Source organism: Mastacembelus armatus, chromosome 22 (assembly GCF_900324485.2).
Source record: "Mastacembelus armatus chromosome 22, fMasArm1.2, whole genome shotgun sequence".
Taxonomy (NCBI): Eukaryota; Metazoa; Chordata; class Actinopteri; order Synbranchiformes; family Mastacembelidae; genus Mastacembelus; species Mastacembelus armatus.
Window position 1 is genome coordinate 948,553 of NC_046654.1, and position 22,009 is coordinate 970,561.

Below are 22,009 nucleotides of genomic sequence, written 5' to 3' on the forward strand. Positions count from 1 at the left end.
ATAGTTCCAAACATTATGAGGAAACTTGGATCTTTTCGTTTAGAAGTGTGTATTTTTGAAATGAACATAATTTCAAGATTTTATTTCATGTAGTTGAGCAAACATACAGTAATTTTTTTAATTTGTATCCAAAAAAAAATAAGCAGGAAGAGATTCTCAATTCTCAAATGTGTAAAGAAAAGCTGTGAGAAGCTGTTACCTGCTTGTTTTCAACACTGGTCTTTGCTGATAAGAAAAGAAAGGAGAACAGATAGTGTGATGGAGGTTTGCAGACCAGGACCATGATCTTCAAACCTCACTGCTGGCCTCCGTTTGTTCGTGCAGCCAGCACATCTGGATCTTTGGTTATTTTATTTCACTCCAGATGAAAACTCAAGAGTTTCTCGTCAAGGCTGAGTCGGTTTGTTCACCACAGCTCCTCGTGTTGCTGCTTCATTCCCCGGGAGTTTCAAGCCCAAATGTTGGCAGCCGACCGTCTAGTCTTCATTTTATTGTGCGATTATCATCACACTCAATTTCCTTCATGAGATTAATGATTTGAAAATCTGGTGACCATCAGTGCATCTCATTTAAATTACCTTAAACTAAGTGACACTATCTGTTACCATGTGGTCACGTCAGCTTTTTGATTTCTGTTTTTACTGAAACCTGAAATACTTCTGGTCCCAACTCGTGTGGCGACTCCATCTTCTCTGAAGAAAAAACTGCTTTCCCAGATTCCTGGCTTCCCCAGCTCAGTCACCCTCCCACATACAGTCACATTCTCGTAGAAGGTTTCTCTGGCGCATCGCGGTGATGACGGTGATCCTGTTCCCGGACAGCTGTCTGAGCTGTGTGATCAGCTCCTTCACGCAGGGGCTGGGCCAGGGGTGACCGTTGAGGTAATCTCTGAGGATGAACAAGCGCTCCACCAACAGCTCCAGCTGCACCAGGTGTCGCAGCCGGTGGAGGCTCAGCAGGTCCTTGTCCGGCTCCCGATGGAGAAATCTGAGGGACACAGCACGATGTGAACGTGAACATTGCGAATCATCTGCCTCCATTTAACCCTATCCTCCGTATCCTCCTCACCCACACCAACTATCCTCATGTCCTCCTTCACTACATCCAAGAACCTCCTCTTTGGTCTTCCTCTAGGCCTCCTTCCTGGCAGCTCTAACCTCAGCATCCTTTTACCAATGTAGTCACTGTCCCTCCTCTGAACATGTCCAAACCATCTCAATCTGGCTTCTTCTCCAAAACATCTAACATGAGCTGTCCCTCTGATGTCCTCATTCCTGATCCTATCCATCCTCGTCACTCCCAGAGAGAACCTCAACATCTTCAGCTCTGCTACCTCCAGCTCTGCCTCCTGTCTTTGTCTCAGTGCCACTGTCTCTAAACCAGACAACATGGCTGGTCTTGTGGAAGGCTGATAAAGTCACATTTTAAAGGTGCATGAGTAACATTTACACGTCTGATAACGTTACGTCTGCTAATAAGGGAAAAAGAAGCAACACCATCTGAGAAAGCAAAATAAAGTCTCACCGTATCCTGAGAGTCCGGAGCTGAGGAAACAACATGGTGATCCGTCTGCAGAGGCTGCCACTGGAGCGGTTCTGCTCGATGTCGAGGTGCTGGAGTCCTCTGGGTGCGATGGAGTCCATGTCTTTCAGAGTTAATGCCAAACGCAGCGTCAGCCTGGTCACGGTGGGTGGGATCCTGGTCGTATAGGCAGCCAGAGAGTTACCACCTGAGCAGGAGGGCTCGTGTTAAACCTCTGGATCTGTTTGGTCATGCACAGTGATCAATCACCTGTGTGTATCTACATTTCTGCATGGAGCACATCAACTATTTAGTGGAGCGAGAAGCTTAGAGCCTCCAACAAAATGACACGATATAAAGTGAGGACACGTGCAGAGACGCTGACAGCAGGAAAACCTGTGACTGACCTATGATGGTGAGTGTTTCCAGCTGGTGCAGAGGCTCGAGCCAGGACCCGAGGCGACGCTCCTTGCCCTCTCTGGCGTACTTGTAGTGGACGGTGAGCGACCTGAGCGATGTCAGACTCGTCAGAGCGTTCCCGGACAGGATGTTTTCTGGGTAATCCACCAGCTCCAGACTGGTCAGGGCCGGGCCGTCGTACCGGGCCGCTCCTACAGGGCCGAGGAGGATGAGGCAGAGGCTTGTCAGAGCTCAGTGACTTTAGGTCTAGCCCACACCAGGGTACAGGTCGACAGAAAATTAACAAATTATCAGGTCATTTATCTCCAGGTCTGAACTTCTCAGGTGTTTGTTACTGAATATCTCTGAGACACGGACAGACCCCACTGCAGGACCCCACATGTAGTCTGGTACAGGTTTCCCGCTCACCTGGCTGGTTCGGGTCCGCAGGGCTGAAGTAGTCGTCGGGCAGCAGCTCCAGCGGCTCCCCTTTCATCCCCCAGGACAGGTGCTTCAGCTTCTTCAGGCTCAGCAGCAGGTTGTGGAAGACGCTCCGGGGCACCGGCCTCACCGTGTCCAGCCCGTACATCTCTCCGTGCTGGTGGAAGAGCAGGAACCGCAGGTTGACCAGGTGCGACACGGCGTTTATGAAGTCCACCGAGTCGGTCAGCCGCACGTTACACACGCTCAGGTGAGTCAGACGCTCCCTCACCTGCTGCGTCAGTTGACGTCCCAGCATCGGCTCGTTCCAGGCGGCGTTCCGCACCCCGAGGTCTCTCAGGTTGGGGAACCGGGTCAGGATGTCCAGGTATTTCTGCTTGTAGAACCGCCCTCCGTCCATGAACACGATGGCCGTGAGCGTCGGGAGCAGGATGACGAGCCGCCGCCACTCTTTGCGCCGCAGGTGTCGCACCGCCACCCGGGTCAGGTTGCGCTTCTGCAGGGTCTCCCAGAAGCCGTAGGTGTAGCGGCGCAGGTCGGACAGCATCACCGTGTAGTCCCGCCACAGGGAAGGGTGGTCGACGAGATTCCTCAGGTACCTGCAACAGGTGCGCACGGCGTGCTTCTCCTCCGTGCTCAGGAAGCTGAACACGTAAACCCAAACTTCCGGCGGAAGCTGCGGCAGCTCCTCCATAGGTGACCCGCTAATAGGGGCCGAGGACGGATCGATTATTAGTGTTTGTTTGTTGTTTATTATTTACGAACATCCCCTGATGATACACACAACGAATGAAGCCGTCGCGCCATGATGACGTCACTGCATTGCCAACCCTTTTCACTAACCTTTATTTAAACAGAGGTGTGCGACACAGCAACAAAACAGGCCTGTTTTTTATGTAGGGGTACCGGTATCTGAATAGGTTTACATGACCACTAAATGATAGTCATTGTCTAATTTAATTTAAGTCTTTAGTTAAATAAGAAGCTTTTGTTTCTGAACAAAATTTCCTCATTAAAACAAAAGCTTTTCTACTTAAAATAAGATACAGGCAGGATTGTTTTTCTTCTGATGGCAGCAATAAGAGTAAAGTGTTATTTTAACCACTATATGTAAGAAATCTGGTTCTTCTCTTTCCTCTGAGTCTGGGGTCATGGTCTGTTGGTGTTGGAGGGATTTCCTTCCTCTGTTTCTTTTGCAGCTCTGAGTTTTCTTATTGTTGTTTTTCATACATTTATAAAGACTGGTGGTGTTGCCGCATTAGTGAACAGTCTTTTTACACACATCACAGTTTATTTACTGAAATAAAGCCACACAACGCTCCACAGCTCGTTGTTCGTGGTTAAGTCTTTAAGTGCTGTTGTGCTAAATGCAGAATTGGGAAGAAATCATAAAATGTGATCAACTGTAATAAACTGAGCTGTGCCTGTAAGTGGACTGAAAATATACACATCCCACCACAGCTGCCCAAATATATTTTAATTCAATCCTGGACAAACATGGATACATCTAAATTTAAAAAATCAACAAAAATAACCCTGGTGATTAGAGAGAACATAGAGGGCAGGTTATGTGTTTACAGAGCAGGGGTCAGAGGTCATTGAGTAGGTTAGTAGGAGGTGAAAAATCAGCCAGTTGATCAGAATTTCAAAGTAGCTTCTTGATCAGTCACATTACTCCAAAAATCACTGGACCATCGTCAGTCTGCAGTGTGATCAGACATTTTAAATGAATCCTGATGTCCTTAACTCGTTGCATTGACTTCACTTGATCGCCTACATTTCCCAGAATGATTTTATACCTGCTGGGACCTTAAACTTAAAAGTTAGTAACGTGTAGACTTGTCAGCATATAAATGTACTGAGAAAATTCAGCTGCTGGTTTAACATGACAATCTGATTTTCCAACTTAAAAAGGATCAATATTCGTCCTCTTAAACCCAAACAGTCTGTGTTGCATTTGGGGTCTTTTCACTTTTATTCTTTTATTGTGAAGGACAGACAGAAAAAAAGCTTTTTCATGAGCTGTGTCTTGTCCAGGTAGTTTGTTATTTGTTGTTTTATTATCAGTTAATCTGCCAAGTATTATCTTAACCATATTGTTTAATCTATAAATGATTAGTCATTCTGGTCTCTCGTAAACTCAAGAGTAAACACACGTGCTTCCATACCCGCATCAGTTTAGGGCTGTTTCCAGACACATTTTAGAAAATATGCATGCTTTCTTTCTTACCGAAGATGAAATGAGAGGATGAATACTACTCTCACATTAAAATCTGGTCAAGAAACAGGGTGTAACATAGTTAATGAATTTAGGCTAGCTGTTTCCCCCTGCTCCCAGTCTTTGTGCTATGCTAAGCTAACTTTCTGCACACTGTAGCTCAATTAAAGTGGCAATGAATAGTTGATTTATCTATGGCTGCCAGTATTATTATCATTATTGAATAATCTGCTGATTATTTATTGTTATTTATAATTAGATTAATTATTTGATCTAGAAATTATCAGAAATTATGAAAATCTATTTCCCAAAGTCCTAACATCTTAAAGCATCTTGTTTTCTCTAGTCAAGAACCCCAAAACATTCAGTTTACAATGATACAAAACCAGCAAATCCTCACATTAAAGAAACAGAAATCATGGTCTGCAGGATGTTATAAAAGGCATTTGTCAGTAGAAAATAATGCAGTGATCATAACTGTAAGGTGCAGCCCTTTGAATGGGTGAAACTCCCCAACTTCAACTCATATAATTCTCCTTCTCCCCTCATTACCTGTCACCTCTCAAATAAAAACTCTCCCTACTAGAACAAACAGACTGAAAAGGGCAAACAAGAACCACAACAAACAGGTTACAGTTGGCCAGAGTGACTCAACAGAAGATCGGATTGTATGTGTTAGTCAAACTGCACGAAACCATGTGTTAAATGCCAAAAATTGAAAAATGCAGTGTGTGAATGCAACTGAACAAATTTCACACACTTAGTGAAATAACCACAGCCCTGACAGGTTAAACATTCGCAGAGGATTTCTCTCTACAAGCCTATAGATTTTTATTATACACAGCTGATAAACACATCTGGGAGACAAACTGAAAAAATGTGAACATCAGCTTTTTCACTCTCCATCCGCAGCCTCATCTCAAATGAAGATCTCTGAATTTAAATATAAGACATTGCTGCTCCTGAGCTTGTGCTGATTCACAAGCTCAGAAACACCTGCAGACAGTTCAGTAGTCGTTCATCTTCATTCAAAGGCAGGCTCTGGTGTTGAGTTCTGTCACCCCACATGTCTGTCAGTTCAGCACAAATCCAACTCTTCTGTTCTGCCTCTAGTGAGATGGCAAGAACGTCAGTATCATCCACGCGATCACAAAGTAGAAGAGGAACACTGGGTACACTACTAGCGCCTTGCGGTTGGGCGGCTGGCTGTCAGCGAGGAAGGCCGTAGAGGCGAAGGTAGACCAGCCAAAGCACATCGTCACCACCACCAGCCGCACGACGAAGCTGACAGTCCCTGAACCGCCAAGCAGGATGATCCGGCACACGACCATGGCCGCCGTCAGAGGCATGATGCAGTATCCCAACACACACAGGCTCTGGAAGAAGGAAATGGTGCCACCCAGCAGCTTGGAGTTGAGGGTGATGATGATGGAGCCAAACCAGACGATGACAAACACCTGAAAGAATAAATTTCAACATTTTATGTGTACAGGTAGATGTAATTTAAATTGCTTTAAGATGATGGTAAGAGTAGAAATATGGAGGGGTAAAAACAACTGAAAAGAGGCATAGGTTTCAGTTTTAAAGAGATAAATCAGACATGATTAAGTCAAATAAAATGGACAAGATGGGTTAAAAACTTTTTAAAACATGACTAAAACAAAATAAATGTATAAGCAAAGTATCTTTTAAAATATTTCCACATCTTATTTGATCTTCCAAGCCTCAGAACAGATCGTGTGCCATGGTTAAAACTGATAAATGTACAAATACAGAAGTCTCATCCAGGAGTGCCTGAAGAATTACTGTGAAAAGTAGGGCTGCAACAACTAATTGATATAATTGATAAAATTCAATGATTAAAATATTTGCCAACTATGCACTATGGTTGCTATGCACTATAATGAACTATGGTTGTTATGCACTATGGTTGCTATGTCCATGGCTGAGAGACGCTATGACTCTTTGTTGGCACCATGGCCAGAGTGAAAGTCGGGCTTGATGTGAGTTCGTCAACTTATCCTGCTGCTACTTCGTTACCCACAGGCCACCACGATCCCACAGTTGGTCCCGCTGCTCTCTGCGCCACTACCCAGACTTGTTAGCATGTCGCTTCATTAGGGTTAATGCACCTCTCACTTTTGAGTTAAGTGTGAAATTCTAGTAAACACGCTCCTTTTTTAATGTAATAAAGTGTAGGATCTGTTTAAATGTGATCACACAAAATAGTTTTATTTTTATCACATGTGGCAAACTGGTTGTTTAAAACTGTTTTGACAATAAAGACGTTGAAAACAGACTCTTCTCTATTCTTTTTTAAAATAACAAAATTGATTATTAAAATAGTCCTGTGTTGCAGTGAACAGAGGACTGTGGATTGTAACTGTTGAAACAGATTTAATCAAAATACCAAACTAGGACCGTGAATAAGGGGCTCCCGGGGTCCAGGGACTGTTGGACCATAGTTTAAAATGACCATTACAATCCACAGGTAAAGACCAGTACCTCGGCAAACTGCGGTCCTCCCTGGTCGTCGCTGTCGGCCGCACCGCCCTGCAGTAGCAGGGCCAGGGTCACGCAGAGCAGCAGCGGGCCCCACAGGTCCCAGTCCCGGAGCAGAGCCGAGCTCCGCCTCGGGTACAGGACGTGGATAAACTTGTTTCCCACTGCCCGCAGGTCTCGCAGGACGGTCTCCTTCACCGGCTCGTCCAGCGTGGAGAACTCGTCGTCTCTTGTGGAGGCGCCGACGGGCACGGAAATGTCCCCCTCCACCGGGACGTCTTCGGAGATGGAGACGTCGGACAGTCCGGCGAACGGCCTGCTCTCCCCCGCCGCCGCCATTTTACGCTACCGAGAAGCTTAGTACGAGCACCGTCACTGTACCTGGGAGTTTAGATGACGTCGGCTGAGCCCATTCACCCGGACACGAGACCAGACAGCACCTGTGATGGAAAGGATTTATGTGAACCGAGTACGTCCAGTCCAGGTCGGCCCAGTTTGGCTGACGGTGAAAGTCTGCTGCTCCACGTCACCTGCGGATTGTTTACTTCCGCACCACGCACCGCACGCACATCCGTGTGGTGCGTTCAGGGACACCCGCTAATATGTCAATGGAGCTGAAACATGTTTGTGTTTTAAAGCAGGAGGTCTGGCCACACTTAAAACTTTTTACAACTGATTCAAATGTCAGAACTGTATTTATAGGATAGCTAAGACACGATGTGTGTTTTTATTCTAAAAAAATTCATCTTCATTCATCATCCTAAGACATTTTAAGATTTAGTTACCCTTCGTACTTATTTTAAAACGTTGTTCTTGCACTATAATATTTCCTTTGCATCGGTGTTTAATCTGGCATCTGATTTTGATTTAATTTTAGATTTAGAGTCTTTAATTTAATTTAGTTTTCCGTAGTTTGTGAAAAGTTAAACTACAAAAAGGTCCTTGAAGGTATCAAGCATGTCGACTGCTGATGACGCAGTAAATCCTCGCCAATGTTTACAGCCATGCGTCGTTTTCCGGTTGAAGTTGTGGAAAACGTAAAGCTCACGGGGTCTGCAAAAAATGCTGGAGGGTGTATTTTAATTTATTTTAGAGGTTTTATTCTAAGGTGTGCGGAGACGCAGGAGTGTCATGGAGTTCTGTAGGAAACAGGTGAAGTCAGACTGTGAGGAGCTGCTGAGCCGCTTCCAGCGAACAGAGTCTGTCCGCTTCGAGATTTTCTCCAAGATCTGGCGAGAGATGAAGTTCTCCCACATTTTCTAGTCGGTTTGACCTTTAAAAACATCTCGAGATTTGCCTTCAGCATGTGATCTGTTTGTTGAAAAGCAGCTGGTTGTTTTTTTTTTAGAGAGAACATTCTCAGGATCCAAAGTTTCTCTGAGTTTGACCTGATGAGTTTTTCTTGTGTTGCAGTGGCACCATGACCCACGAGAAGCGACACTTCAGCCGTCTGGTTCTGGACACAGCCTGCGTCTTCTTCCTGCCCCCGTTCAACTTCCAGATCAGAGTGGGAGGACTTTACCTGCTGTACAGCCTGTATCGGAGCCAGACAGCCTCGCCCCTACAGCAGGTCACCATCCATCCATCATCTAGACCCCCTTAGTCCTAACCAGGGTCACAGGGACCTGCTGGAGCCTATCCCAGCTCTCTTTGGGTGAAAGGCAGGGGTCCACCCTGGACAGGTCCCCAGTCCATCACAGGGCCACATAGAGACAAACAACCTCACACACTCACACTCACTCCTATGGGCAATTTAGAGTCACCAATCAACCTGACATACATGTTTTTGGACTGTGGGAGGAAACCAGAGTACCTGGAGAAAACCCACACAAGCACAGGGAGAACATGCAGACTCCACACAGAAAGGCCCCTGATGGGTTTCAAACCAGGATGACATGACTCGATTTGTCAAAAAAACACAAATCAGCCTGCAGCTTTTTATATCAAGAAGCTCCACAAAAATAAGAAATAAAAAAAATTGTTTTTTGTTTTTTGGTCAGGAGAACACATACACTGAGCCTGAAATAACATTCTCATGTCTCTGGCTGCAGATCCGTCTGGCGCTGAAGGACTGGGAGGATGTGCAGAAGTTTGAGAAAGATGCTGTGGATGCTCAGCACCTGGATGCCGTTTACATCCTCCGACAGCTGATGTGCATCAAAGCTTTTCACTTCACCGCCATGCCGAGTCTGGTGAGCTGCTCACATCCACCCCCACACTTACATTTGTGTTGCAGCTGCTCTACCGAACGTAGGTCTATCTCGGGGATGTGGGCAGCACCGATCAGTGTTTAGTGATACCTGCTACCATGCTCGTTTGTTCTCTGTCCTTTGCTCCATTTTCTCTGCAGCTTACCTTCAACAAGAAGAGGAAAGTCGAGCGGTCGGCGCTGTGTGAGAAGTTTGTTGAGCGAACGTCTCGCCCGCAGGAGCTGATCAACATCGAGCTGCTGGAGGTAAACACACCAAACACACACGGAGAAAATGGACTTTAATCCCACTGTGATTAGACAGACCAGTTCACTGTCATCTCTTTCCTCACAGGAGCTGTCCAACGTTCACAAGCTCTATGAGAACCTGAAGAATTCTGTCTTTGCCACAGCAGAACAGGCTCATCCTGATCCATCCCTGAATCTGATCCAAAAAGACTTTGTCCCTGAGATACGAGGCACCGTGGTGGACTTCTATAAGTGGCAGCAAATGACGGTGAGACAGCTCGTTGTTAAGGTTGAGGTTTCCTCTTCGTGCACGATGGTGTTTTTTCCTTCATGTGATGAGATGATGGGTTCTGTTCTGTCAGGACTGTGCAGGTGACGGTGAAGCCGAAGACGCTGGCGAGGGAATGTCGTCTCAGCAGGAGGTGAGTCACACTGAGCTCATCGCTTCACTGTCGCAGGTCATGTTTCCTGCAGGTTATTAAACGCTCACTCTGAAGAGAAGACATGAAGTCCTTTATGTTTTGTGTCGCCAGTGCTCCGGAAGAGCCGAGCGCCTCGCCTCCATCAAGTCAAAGGCGTACGGACAAGCAGCAGAGGTGTGTATTTCACTTTGGAGAATGTGTATTGCTTTTATTTTTATTTATATTTCAATTTTTTTCATTGAGATGCCAAATCCATGGAAACATATTTGTATGTTTGTGCGTATTAGGCCCCGAAGTCACGTCGTCATCGTCAGGTGGAGATAGATTTCAGTAACAACGCTGGACAGTCCCACATGTCAGGCTCCGTCAGAATGAGCAGACCTTCACTCAAGGCCAGGACCAGTGACAGTGTGGATATCTCAGGTACGTCCCTCCTGAAAAACCCAAACTTAAGAACGTTAGTAAAATATCTGTTATTACTTCCTACAAGACTGCCTTTATATTTCTCTTTGGGGAACAATAAGGTTTATCTTATCTTAATATTACAAAATAAGTGTGATGGGTGCATGTAGAGTGGACAAGGATGAGACGGGCCGAGCTAAGAATATTTTTAAAGGATTTTTATTAAATGTCATGTGACTGTGACTCTGTTTCTCAGGTGACACGTGGAAAGACGCCACAACGCCCACTCTGATCAGTCGTCTCACCACCCTCAACTCTGCCTCCGACGGTACACAACATTACACTCGCTCTATTAGTGTGTTACAGTGTTTGCTGCTCTGCTGTCTGACTGGGAAGAGTCACTGTAGTAAGTTAATACGTTACGTTGTGTTGACCTGCACCATGAAGCTTCACCTCAGACCAGCAGGAGCTGAGTCCGTAGGTTTTCAGGTAGAGAGCTTTCCACTTTTTGCTCATTTTATTGTGATTAGAGATTTCATTTCAGTTTTTCAGTCTACACTCAATAACCCATTAAGACAAAGGACGTGTTTTTTTGTCTGTGCTGTGGCTCCAAACTGTGCTCAGCTCAAACTGAGTCCAGACATAAAACCATTTTTAAAGCTCTGGGTGTTCCCAGGAGCAGAGGTTGGCCTCAGTCGGACCTCTATCAGGGAGGGACGTTACATCCTCTAGTTTCAGCACAACAACTACTCAGTTATATTGAGCCATTAAAACATGTGGCTTAGGGTTATGGTAGAAAAGGTCAAAGGCAGATGACTGTGTGCAGGAAGTGAAGGGGTCAGACGTGAGAAGTTGCGGACCTGTGGTGTTGGATAAGTGTCGACCTTATGTTACTGTATTTTTCTCATTTGTAACATCTGCACATTGATTTATTTTTCTTCTCTGTTCAGAAAAACCAAAACAATACAAGAGATTCAAGTGGTGATGATGACAAGACGAGTGAACCTTCGTCCACATGGAGCTGCTACATCCTGCTGTTTTAAGGACGGAGTGAAAATACTCATATATATATATTTTTATCTACAGTTTGAAGGTTTGTGCTGCTGCGTACTGGCAGGAAATGTAAATGACTCCATGTTTTTATTTGTTTCATGTTTTAAAGAAGTGCAAACCTCACAGTGACACAACACAATGTCAACAGCAAAATGTCAACAAGAGTTAAAAGAGTCAAAGGATGAAATTTCATTTTTCCAAACATCCGTTGTTGGAAATTGATCCTGTTGTTTTTCCTAAAGGAAACGAGGTGTGTGTGAATATGTGGTGCATATTCAGCAGGATAAACAATCATCAGGTTCTCTGATAAGCTAAAACTGGTTTCTGTTCTCCAGCTCATCCTCATCTTTGTTTCTGGCTTTTACTGTTAAATATTTGAGTGTTTCACTGCTTTATATAAAACCTCTCTCAGCTGGTATTTTTGTCTTTCTTGTGTGAACGGTGAATAATATCTGGGGACCTTAAACTAAAGTACTGTCTGCACAGTATGTTCTGTGTACTTTCAGTCTGGGCCTGTGTTTAGTAGTTTTGATTCACCTTTTATTTCTGCCCCCTTCATCATATACTTTCAACATTTCTAGTTTTTACTTTGCCCTTTTATGGGAAAACACTGAAACATTTTCCCTAAACAAACAGCAAACAGACATTAGTTGATGTTTAAGACTTAAACCCTGCAGTTGTTTGTTAAAACTGTTCTTTCACCCATTTTAATAATGTTTGTGCACATAAAGTCAAACCGGTTTCAAACAGGCTTCAATCCTCTGCTCAGGTAAGGTTCCTGTTTGTGTTGGAAGGACTGAGGAGTGGAAAGTAACTTCATTAGTCTTGTTTAGACCAGATTAAACTCATGTTTCAGTGTTTTAGGTGTTATAAAGTTGTTATTCTAAGAAAATCATCATTTGCAGCCCAGTAACGAAATGAGATGTGCGTAAACCAAGTGAGTAGCGATGTTTCCTACAGCACTTGAAGGGGTCCCCGTTCCCCGCTGTGGCTGCAGATCTGCTGGTCTGGAGGATGAGGAGCGGCGGTGATGCTGCTCCGCCGATCACACAGTCGGATCCGCTGTCAGTCTGAAGGGAAACATCCGCAGCCATGGCCACGGACAGTAAGTACGACAATCTTCTCACCGTGTGGCCGCTTCTAGGCTTCATTTTCCCCGTGTCGGTGCAGAGGATCGACGCTGGTTTCGGGCTCTCCTCCTGGTTCCTGTCTGGGGTTTGGTTGTCAGGATGAGTAGGCCGATTTAGTGTCTTTTGACCCAGTACTGTCTGATTTCTGCCTTCAAGCATAGAGGCCCCTGTGTCGAACAGCGGGCAGATGAATAATTGAGATATTCCTTCAGGATTCCTGCAGGTGTGTTGGTGTGTTGTGATAGTTGCCTCATCATGGCCCCTTCATGGGAACCTGGCACCGCTCATCATTCATCAAGGGATCAGACGCTGTAACGAGCCGGTTTATTAATGCATCACACAGTTTACCAGCTCTTTGTTATAATCCAGCAATGAGAACAACTTTCTGGTTGCCAGGTTGTGGTTGTGTTTGTGCCTCTTTAGTTTTATTAGGCTGAATTCTCTACTGGACCCTGCAGGACCAAAAACGGATTATTACCGTTTGATGGATTGTCAAACCAGTGATTTTATTCACATTTTATTCACATGTGAAACTACCTGCACTTGTCCCATATTTATAACTGTATAGAAACTGGCAGCCATGAGGTTATAATAACATTTCATTTTAGATTAGAAAGAGGTAGGGATTAAAGCAAAAGCCACCAAAGTGCTGTAGAGACAGACTTTCACAAACGATGTGACTGGAGAAATGAGAAATGCCTGTGATTTAATTACATTATCTTCTCTGTAATCAGAATTAGTGCCCCAGATATTTGAGCCGACTCTCATTATTTGCCTAGTTAATAAAAATGACCACTCGTTTTTATTTTCTCTAAAAAAAAAAAAACTGGTTGAAATGTGTTGGATGGATGAGACTGAGCCCTGAACTGAATAAACTGTCAAACCAAAACTAGAAGCAAAAACAGGCTGAAAGAGCCACAGAGCTGAAAAGATGGTTATGAATCGAACCATTGCTGGTATAATAAATAGAATGCACAAAAAAAAACACTGTTCAGTTATAGAGCAGCTGTTTTTGTAAAAAAAAAACCAATGCAAAGGTTGTTGGACTAATTTTATTTAGAAAAAGATCCTGGAAACCATAAGAGGAGTAGAAGTTAATCCAGATGTGTCACAGTGCTGGAGGTGGCCACATGTGGACATAACGCCTTAACCTGCGACGCGTGTTGTTGAGAGGAAAATCAAAGCACTGCTCAGTTTGCACCATTAAACAGTAGGAAGCAGTCAGTCATGTGTGCCATGCTGTTTCGGGTTATTGTGGCCTAGTTATAGACCAGTTCGATGTCTAATTCATGGCTCTGCCCTCCCCGCTGTGGGCTCAGACGGCCTGCTGAGACAGGACTCATGAGCCGTATATAAAGCTGCCGTGTGTGTGTGCGATTAGCCGTGTCAGGAAATTTAAACCTTCTTGAAATCTGTGTTTTTTCCTGTTTGTTTGGGGCCTGTGGATGGAGTCGTGCCGCCTTCAGCCTGACGGGAAACTGGACTCGGCTCAGGCTGTTACAGTTTCTCCCCACAGGCTGATTTCTCAGTGGGGTTAGTTAAAATTACAGTGCGTGCTAAATGAATCATCCACAGGTAGAGAGCAGAAAAACCCCACAGCAAGTCTGACACATTATCACATTATGAAGTTAATTTGTTAGCAACAGTACAGTCAAGCTCAGAGCTGCACCGTCACCTCATAATACCTGACAATATTCCTCTGTCAAGGAAACAGTTCTGGTCCTTTTATTGTCCTTCACTCCACGTTCTCCACCTTCATCCGTGTTGTTGTGTCTTGATGGTATTCAGGAAGGGACTCGCCCACTGGGAGGCAGGAAGGCCGTGGTGAGTGACGGCCGGCTGGGGTCTGGCTGAGGGATCGGATTTTGTCGGGAGGAGAAGCAGAAGGGTGTAGGACGGTGTTTCAGAGTGAGGGTTGTTCTCTGGGAGAAAGAAGGGAGTAGAAAGGAGTGAGAGAGAGGACAGGAGGACAGAGCAGCGAAGGAGGAGCAGGTGAGGACATGGCCAGCGAAGGAGGAACCAGTGAACCTGCACCAGCAGCTGAAGACAGTAGGTCTACACACTGTGGGCGTCACGTTTCACTGTCTTACTGTGGAGAACTGGAATATTCTCCATAGTATTGTAGATATAGTTTTTTTACTTATGTTGAGTCTGGTTCAAGTAGTTTGACCTGCTGTTGTTAGAGTCTTACTCTCTAGTGTTGATGGACGAGACACTGACGCTTGTTTCGACCCTGGCGAAGTGTCTTTTTTCAACACGCTTCAGTGAAGCTTGTATCAAATGACTGAAACTAGTGCCAGTTAAAAACTAAACTAAATTATAGATCACGTTATAAACACAGGGACACTGAAAAGCTTTGGAACATTAAAACACTAATTAAAGCAGCAGAGAACCACAATTAAACAAAGCGTAATACAAATGATAGAATATGTAAAACCTAAATGAAACACAAGATATGAATAGATGAGGAGCACAGCTATATCCCAGGACCTGCTGGAGCCTATCCCAGCTCTCTTTGGGTGAAAGGCAGGGGTCCACCCTGGACAGGTCCCCAGTCCACCAGTGTTGCTTAAATAAAACATCTCATTTAAACTTTGTCTATGTCATGAAGTTAAAACGTCATCAGCTTCTGTGGAATAATAATAATTTAGTGCCGGAGCTGCTTATGCCAAACGATCCAGAGCACAGGAAAGTTCACCTTTAAGGCATAAATCCAGGATTTGTCGTTGGTTTCGGGTTTATTTGGGATTTATGGGGTCAAACCTTCTGACCTCCATCAGTGAAGTCAAAACAGCATGAATCTGCTGTGATGTTGTAAAACGTAACGCAGCCTTTCACCAGCAGGTGGCGTCGTAAGATCGGTGCTGTCTGGTTCTGTTTCCTGCTGGTGCAGCTGAGAAATGCTGCTGATCAGTATTTTCAAACTGATGAATAGATATCGGTGATAATGCTGGTGTTGGTGCTAGTTATCGTTCTAATATGTGGAAACTGGCTGTTGATGACAAGTTCACTTAGTTTGCACTTGAATGTAAAGACCTGCTTCAGATTGAAATGTCTTATTTGACATATTTATCCTCTATATGAACAGATTTAATGATATATTGATCATATCTATCTCACTGAATGCAGTATTAGTGCCTGGCTGCATGGATTTCGTGAGCAGAGAACTGCAGTTTCGACGCCTCGCTTTATGCATCGAGCTTCTCTTTAAGTGAAACCACTTGTGTGTTGTTCCTGTTTTCCTTTTTTTCATGCTCTCCTCTCAACGCTGAAATGCTCTCGTCCTCCCGACCATTCAGGGCGAGCAGACAGTGCCATGGTAACATGAGACCTTCTTACATGTGGGTGGGAAAAGGCACACTCATTATACCTTAATAGAGCCACTGGGCTGTTTCCAGGGAAACTATGATTTTCGTGTGTGTGTGTGTGTGTGTGTGTGTGTGTGTGTTTGCCTTGTAGTCACTGGGTTTGAGACTGAAAACATGATGTGCTGATGTTTCTGGGTTGATTCAATCTCATGTCCTGACAACAACAACAGACTGGCTGCCTGTGTGTTTGGTGCAGCGGGTCAGTGAACGTCACATATCAGTTGACTAGTCTCATACTGGTCACTAATTGGTTTATGTTGTTAAACAGTTATACAAAACACACAATACACACCTTGATAATGAAAGAGTCAAGTTGGACAAATCCCCAAGTAGTGGTTTTAGTTCTGTTAGAGGTAGAAGGACAGTGTTCTTTACTTTACTCAGTGTATTTGGTTTTTACTGAAATATTTTAACAACTATTGGATGGATCATTGTCGAATTGTCCCATTCAGGATTAATTATAATATTTTTGCGGGTCCTCTGACTTTTTAATCAGAATTTTAGTTTGTGAATAAATAAATTCCTCTTCTTCTGCAGTGCTTTAAAGGCATCAGGCAGGAAAATTAGTGCCACCAGCTCTTTATCTCAACAGAGCAGCTCCTGCAATTTTTACTTCTTAAAATGTGGTTTAAAATTTGCACATTTGGATGGAAAGCAATGCAGAATCTACAGGCGAAGGCTGTGCACACATACAGTCAGTCCTCGGGCTAATTACCCACAGTAAAGAGTGATCTTACACAGAACTGAACGAGACAGCGGCTGCTAAAAAAGAAAGAAAGGAAACACTACAAAGCGGCGTGGTCGTCCTCTTCAGGATCTCTGGTGTCTCTCGCTAATGAGCAGTAACAACGTGGCCTTCGCTGCCTCTGCTGTGTCTTCCTCTTTATTTTCATCCTAATCTCACATTCACATCAAAGCTCCCCTCTCTCCTCTGGAGCTACTCGCTTCAAAGCTGCTGTGCAAAAGTCAGCAGCTGCATAGTAATCAGGGGATAAGGATTTAACATTCACACACACACACACAGGCACAGATTAGTGTTTGTAAAATTTTTATTGCTTTCCATCTCATTAGCCTGATCTTTGAGGGTCACATCACCGCCCCGATCTTTGTTTGTACCTTAACGTATTAGATCAGACGTTCTTTGCATTTGTATGTGCAGCAAACCGTTCCATCGATACTCTCCATGTGTGCTATTGATTCTCTGCTCCTGCATTAATGCAGTTCACCTTCTGTGAAGATGTTTGAGTGAAAGAAATCGTATTGATAGTTACGTTTTCATCTGTGGGTAGTCACCTGAAAATAAGAAGTGTCGCTCTCTCGAGCTTAGGATGAGCCCTGAGTTGGTGATGTGGGTCGGGAACAGGTGTTGGACTAATAAAATCATCCAATCACGTCATATGTGACAGTTCAGTCCCCTTCTGTGAAATGAATCATTAACTAAATACCTCTGGATTTAAACAGACAGACTGAAAATAAACACAAAATGTTGGCCATGTAATTTTTAGTCATTTCACATGTCTTTGTGATGGTGTGTATCTTTTTTTCTGTTCAGTTTGTGTCTCCGTGTGGTTTCGTTTTATTTTTACTCTGTTTTACATTTTAGTGGTTGTTAAGCAGCTCTTTATGGAGGCTCTGAGTGTCTTTGTGGGGGCTGGTTGCATGTTTCTCTGTAGCCTGCTGACACAGTTTCCATTGAGAAATATTATTCAGTTCTAACAGGGGCTTTGGTCCTGCAGCCTCCTGACCTCTTAGGACCTGGGGCCTGTAGACCTGTTCAGTAATCCATCCACAGTCATATCATTTATATGTTTGGCTCATAAATTATAAAGACTTTTCAAGCATTTACAAGAAAAAAACAAAACTCCAAGTTAAAAAAAAAAAAGTATTGTTTTGTCACTTCATTGGGTGTAAAGGTGGCACCTGGAGTCTTTAGGAAACACTGTCTTTGATTGCAATGCATGAATTAATAATGACAATAATCATTTAATCGGGTCCTTAATAAAAGCAGATAGCGGGTGTTAAATTATGTATATATGTTAGAGAGAGCCAAGAAGACAGGGTTCTTTGCATTTTGAATGAAATGCATCCACGTTTGGAGTGTGTGTCTGCGTGTGTGTGTGTGTGTGTGTGTGTGTGTGTGTGTGTGTGTGTGTGTGTGTGTGTGTGTGTGTGTGTGTGTGTGTGTGTGTGTGTGTGTGTGTGCAGCAGGTGTGAGCCCAGACTTTGACCCAGGGTTTCTTCCTGTCCATCTGGACACAGACAGTAGGAGGCTCTGAGTCGCCAACACTGGGCTCTGTGTCTGACTGTCAAAGCAGCTGAAAGGGAAACTCCACTTTACTACCGCGCCCGAACACACCGTCCAAACCTTTACTGTGGCGCTGTGTTCACTTCACGAGGACATTTATTATTGTAAGTCAGTTTATCTTGTACTCACAGCCTAAACTGAATCTAAAATCTAAGCGTCAAAACGCAGCCTTCCATTTTCCTTTTTTGGTTTAATTCGACTCTGATGTCATTTTTCTCGCAGGTTGTCCAGCTGCAGTTTTTTGCATTGCAGCATATCTGGACAGATAAAGAGCCTCCGACTCTGCTTTATCCTGATGGAGAGGATGGTTGATTTTATTCACATTAACGTTTACTGACACCAAATCCAGGTTCCCTTCGCCAACTCTCGGTTTTCAGGTGTCTTATAAAATTGGTTTATAAATCATTTCCCACCTTCTGTAAACGAGGCAGTTTTTAAAATTCATGTTGATAATCTGGCTGCTTCAGAGGATGTAATTACATGTTATGTGACTCATTTGTTCCTTTTAAAACGTGTTAAGTCTGACATGTACCAGCATTTTGGAAGCCTTGCTAGATAAAGATCAGAGGATTGTCACAGTCATTAGGATTCATCCTCTAAGGATTGTGGGCGTTTGTAGACCAACGAGTCCCATCAACCATCACTGCCAGCCCTCGAGTCACCGTGTTAGATGAAAACTAAGAAAACACACAGTCAAAATATAGAAGGTCTACACTTTCACAGCAGCACAGACTCTGTCGCTGTCGCATTAATTGTGTAGGTGAGGAAAGTGGAGGTGGTGGTGATGTTTATTAAAGTGAAGAAATACCAACACTTCCTGGCATCTGTCTCCCTCTGTGGGAGTGAACAGCAGCTGAACATGCAGAACATGGGACAAATGCAGTCACCATGGGGGTTTTGAGTTATTGTGCTAATGTTTAATGGTGTTTTTCCACGTCCTTAAATTACGGAAACTCTTCAAACTGCGTTCAAACCATCATACGACACTAGAAGAGAAAGAGGAAGAAAAAGAGAAAGCTTTGTTCCAACCAGCAAAACCTTATTTTAAATTCTAGCAGAGATCCTGATCAAGTTGGAGTAAAAACTTTACAAATCTTGATTCTGACACATGAAATTGGTTTTAGTGTGTCGAGCTTTCAGAGCCACGAGCTCGTGTTTATCAGGTCTGTAGGTTTAAACGGCTCGATTTCATAAACCTTGTCTGAGTTAACACAGGAAAAACATAATAAATATTACAGATGTTCACACCATCAACAGGAAGCAGCTGCTGTTGTTGCTCATTATTTTGCCTCTGCATCCAAACAGACACAGACACACACACACACACACACACACACTGTTGCTTGGTGATGTGAGTGGATGTTTTCAGTGCAGTGCATTAATACGGTGCATCTGTAAAGCGTGGGAGCACAGATTTCCTAAAAGCGACAGAGAGACACATCAGTGTGAGAAAACAAAAGGTGGCATATGAAATAAATAAAACACAGTAGTATAATATCCTCTCACACACCCACACACACTCACACTGCTGGGCCCTTTCTTTGGCGTCGGCGGGATGTCTACTCGTCTCCCATTGATTCAGTTCTCTGCCTGCTGAAATGTTACCGTGGAAACGGGAGGTTGCCCCCCCATTCATTTCTATTCATCTGTATTGACGGAGACTCTCCAGAGTAGTACACCTCAAATCTCGTCACTCGTCTCATCTCTACCTCTTTCTGCCTCGTCTATTTTGGTTTCTATCTGTTTCCTCACTCCTTTTTTTTCCCCCGCTGTGGTCCAGATGTTTTTCTGCCTCTCGTGTTGATTCGTCGTTTCTCTTCGTCTTTTCTGTCTCTTCTCATCCCTCCTTTTCCAAAGTAATTCTTCCTCATGCTGCCTTTATTTCTCTCTTGGATGTTATTTACATCCTCCAGATTATTTTGTGCGATCTTAGAATATTGGCTCAGGTTTTTCTGTTCAGAGGATGAATTGCAGGAATGCGTAACTCAAATAACTCAATAATGAGCCTCTTTAAGAAGCTACGGTCAAATACAAATCACCACACAGGAAGCTGCAAGATAAGCTACTGCTTCTCCAACTAACCATAGGTGGTTATTGAATGAACTGACTATTGATTGAACCAGTTTTTTGTTTTGCAGCATGTGTAAAATGTGTAAAATGTCTGTGTTGTCACTATATTTAATACAACCTGGACAAATGGTTATTTCCAGTGACAAATTAGAGACTGTCACATGACTACAGGTGATGTCAGGTTGCTCTAGCTGAGACGGACGACAAAGACTCACTAACCTTGTCTGTTCATGAGGTGAAGACACAGAAGTCAATGAGTTGCTGATGTTGTGTTTTATCCAGCCTGTGTATACTTAGTAATGTTAGCTGGCAGATATCTGAACTAGTCTGTGGTTTACAAATACTCAAATACTAAAGTTTCACTCGTCTGTCTGTGTGTATCACATGTACCATGCGTACTGTGTGTGTGACTGTGTGTGCGCATGTTTCCAGGCTGTCTGTTTGTGTGGTCTGATCAGTGTGTCATTGTGTGTCCCCTCTCCCTCCCCCTCCTCCTGCCAGTCACCCCAGAGGCCATCGGCTTCCTGTCGGCGGTGGGCGTCTTCATCGTGGCGTTGGCCGTCCTCTTCCTCTTCATAAACAAGAAGCTGTGTTTCTCACGCGTTGGTGGACTCCCCTGCCTGGAGCAACATGGCCGCCGGAAGAAAGGACGCGTGGGAATCCGTCAGGGGCTCGGTGAGTGAACGCCACATAGACACGGGCTTCACGAGAGAATGAAGTGAGACTTTCAGCTGTTGTCTGTCAGGAAAGGTGGAAGAGGTCTGACATTATAACACAACAACCTAAAAACTATTAAAAACACAGCAGGGAGCCACACCGCTGCACTGGTCACATGGTTCTTCCTCACCAACAATGGGAGGCCCGTCCTTTTCCAAAAACCAGCTCCAGAACCTGAGAACGGCCATCACTGTTTACAGGCTCTGAAGGAACCGAGAGTCGATCAGCTTTTTCAGTTTTGTCAGTGCTCTGGGTTATTGTTTGCTCAGAAAGTGTTAGTCCCTTTGTTTTTACATGTGAACACAAAAACAGATGTTAGCAGACATGTTTTTGGAAGGGAAATAGTCTTAGTGTCAACAAGAAACACAATTAAACAATTTCCCAAAACCAAATACTGAACCAATAAAACCTGAGAAGTGAGCGCTGTTGCTTTTTAGTCATTTAGTTCATTTATTATATAACCTGAAAATTCTCAGCGAGTATGTGCCTCCTGCATTATGACTCCAATTAACCTCTTCAGTAACAGCGAGAGAACGTGGGTGAGTTTGTTTTTGTGCAGCGGTTCCTGTGGGCGAGTTCGTATGTATGAGAGAAAGAGCTGAGTGAGTCAGACACATACAGCCACGAATCTCTGCAGCAGCTCAAAATAATAACAGCACAAAACCTTGATGAAGAAGAAGAAGAAGAAGAAGTCGGCAGGGAGGAATAAAGTACATTGCACCAGAAACACAAAGAACAGGACGCGGCGTTGGTTCATTCTTTTCTGTCTTTCCGTCATCCAGTAAACACTTTCCTTCCTCCCACTTGACAAACAATCCTGAGAGAGACTTGCTAAAGTTTAACTTCATGTTTAAAGGACCATACCTGTGTTTTTTTTTCATGTCAAGACTGAAATACCAACTGGACAAAGTTGGTATCTGTGTGTGGATTATAGTAACTTGATTAATTGCATTGTTGACAAGGCACCATCAAGTCCCAGAATCAACTAAAATCAATATTGACAAGGGCCTTTAAACAGGTTCTG

At 44.1% G+C, this 22,009-nt stretch overlaps 4 protein-coding genes across 7 annotated transcripts in view; 2 read left to right on the forward strand and 2 right to left on the reverse strand.

Moving 5' to 3' along the window:
- Window positions 1-67: 67 nt before the first annotated feature.
- Window positions 68-3,168, reverse strand: LOC113131080 (uncharacterized). Of its 2 annotated transcripts, XM_026308145.1 has the most exons (5): window positions 2,633-3,168; window positions 2,350-2,518; window positions 1,929-2,132; window positions 1,525-1,729; window positions 68-987 (listed from the first exon to the last, which is right to left on the reverse strand). In XM_026308145.1, exons 1-5 carry the CDS (start codon window positions 3,053-3,055, stop codon window positions 735-737), a joined length of 1,254 nt encoding a protein of 417 aa, XP_026163930.1. In that variant the 5' UTR covers window positions 3,056-3,168; the 3' UTR covers window positions 68-734. The 2 variants fall into 2 exon arrangements, with proteins under 2 accessions (XP_026163930.1, XP_026163928.1); XM_026308143.1 differs by having other exon boundaries at window positions 2,350-3,168.
- Window positions 3,169-3,823: 655 nt separating this feature from the next.
- On the reverse strand, window positions 3,824-7,650 carry yipf6 (Yip1 domain family, member 6). Its single transcript, XM_026310046.2, has 2 exons — window positions 7,085-7,650; window positions 3,824-6,036 (listed from the first exon to the last, which is right to left on the reverse strand). The coding sequence occupies exons 1-2, from the start codon at window positions 7,418-7,420 to the stop codon at window positions 5,689-5,691; spliced, it is 684 nt and encodes a 227-aa protein (XP_026165831.1). The 5' UTR covers window positions 7,421-7,650; the 3' UTR covers window positions 3,824-5,688.
- Window positions 7,651-8,078: 428 nt separating this feature from the next.
- snapc1b (small nuclear RNA activating complex, polypeptide 1b) lies at window positions 8,079-11,811 on the forward strand. Its single transcript, XM_026303392.2, has 10 exons — window positions 8,079-8,343; window positions 8,495-8,651; window positions 9,133-9,273; window positions 9,432-9,536; window positions 9,625-9,786; window positions 9,881-9,940; window positions 10,052-10,114; window positions 10,228-10,363; window positions 10,599-10,670; window positions 11,293-11,811. Exons 1-10 carry the CDS (start codon window positions 8,213-8,215, stop codon window positions 11,325-11,327), a joined length of 1,062 nt encoding a protein of 353 aa, XP_026159177.1. The 5' UTR covers window positions 8,079-8,212; the 3' UTR covers window positions 11,328-11,811.
- A 400-nt stretch (window positions 11,812-12,211) lies between these two features.
- syt16 (synaptotagmin XVI) overlaps window positions 12,212-22,009 on the forward strand; it is a 23,463-nt gene continuing 13,665 nt past the window's right edge. For 2 of the 3 annotated variants that reach the window (XM_026310444.1, XM_026310460.1), the window contains exons 1-2: window positions 14,437-14,574; window positions 20,770-20,943. In XM_026310444.1, the coding sequence (XP_026166229.1) occupies window positions 14,526-14,574; window positions 20,770-20,943 (223 nt within the window). In that variant the 5' untranslated portion in view covers window positions 14,437-14,525. Of the gene's footprint in view, window positions 12,501-14,436; window positions 14,575-20,769; window positions 20,944-22,009 lie in introns of those variants that run through there. The other variant, XM_026310452.1, reaches the window with a different exon arrangement.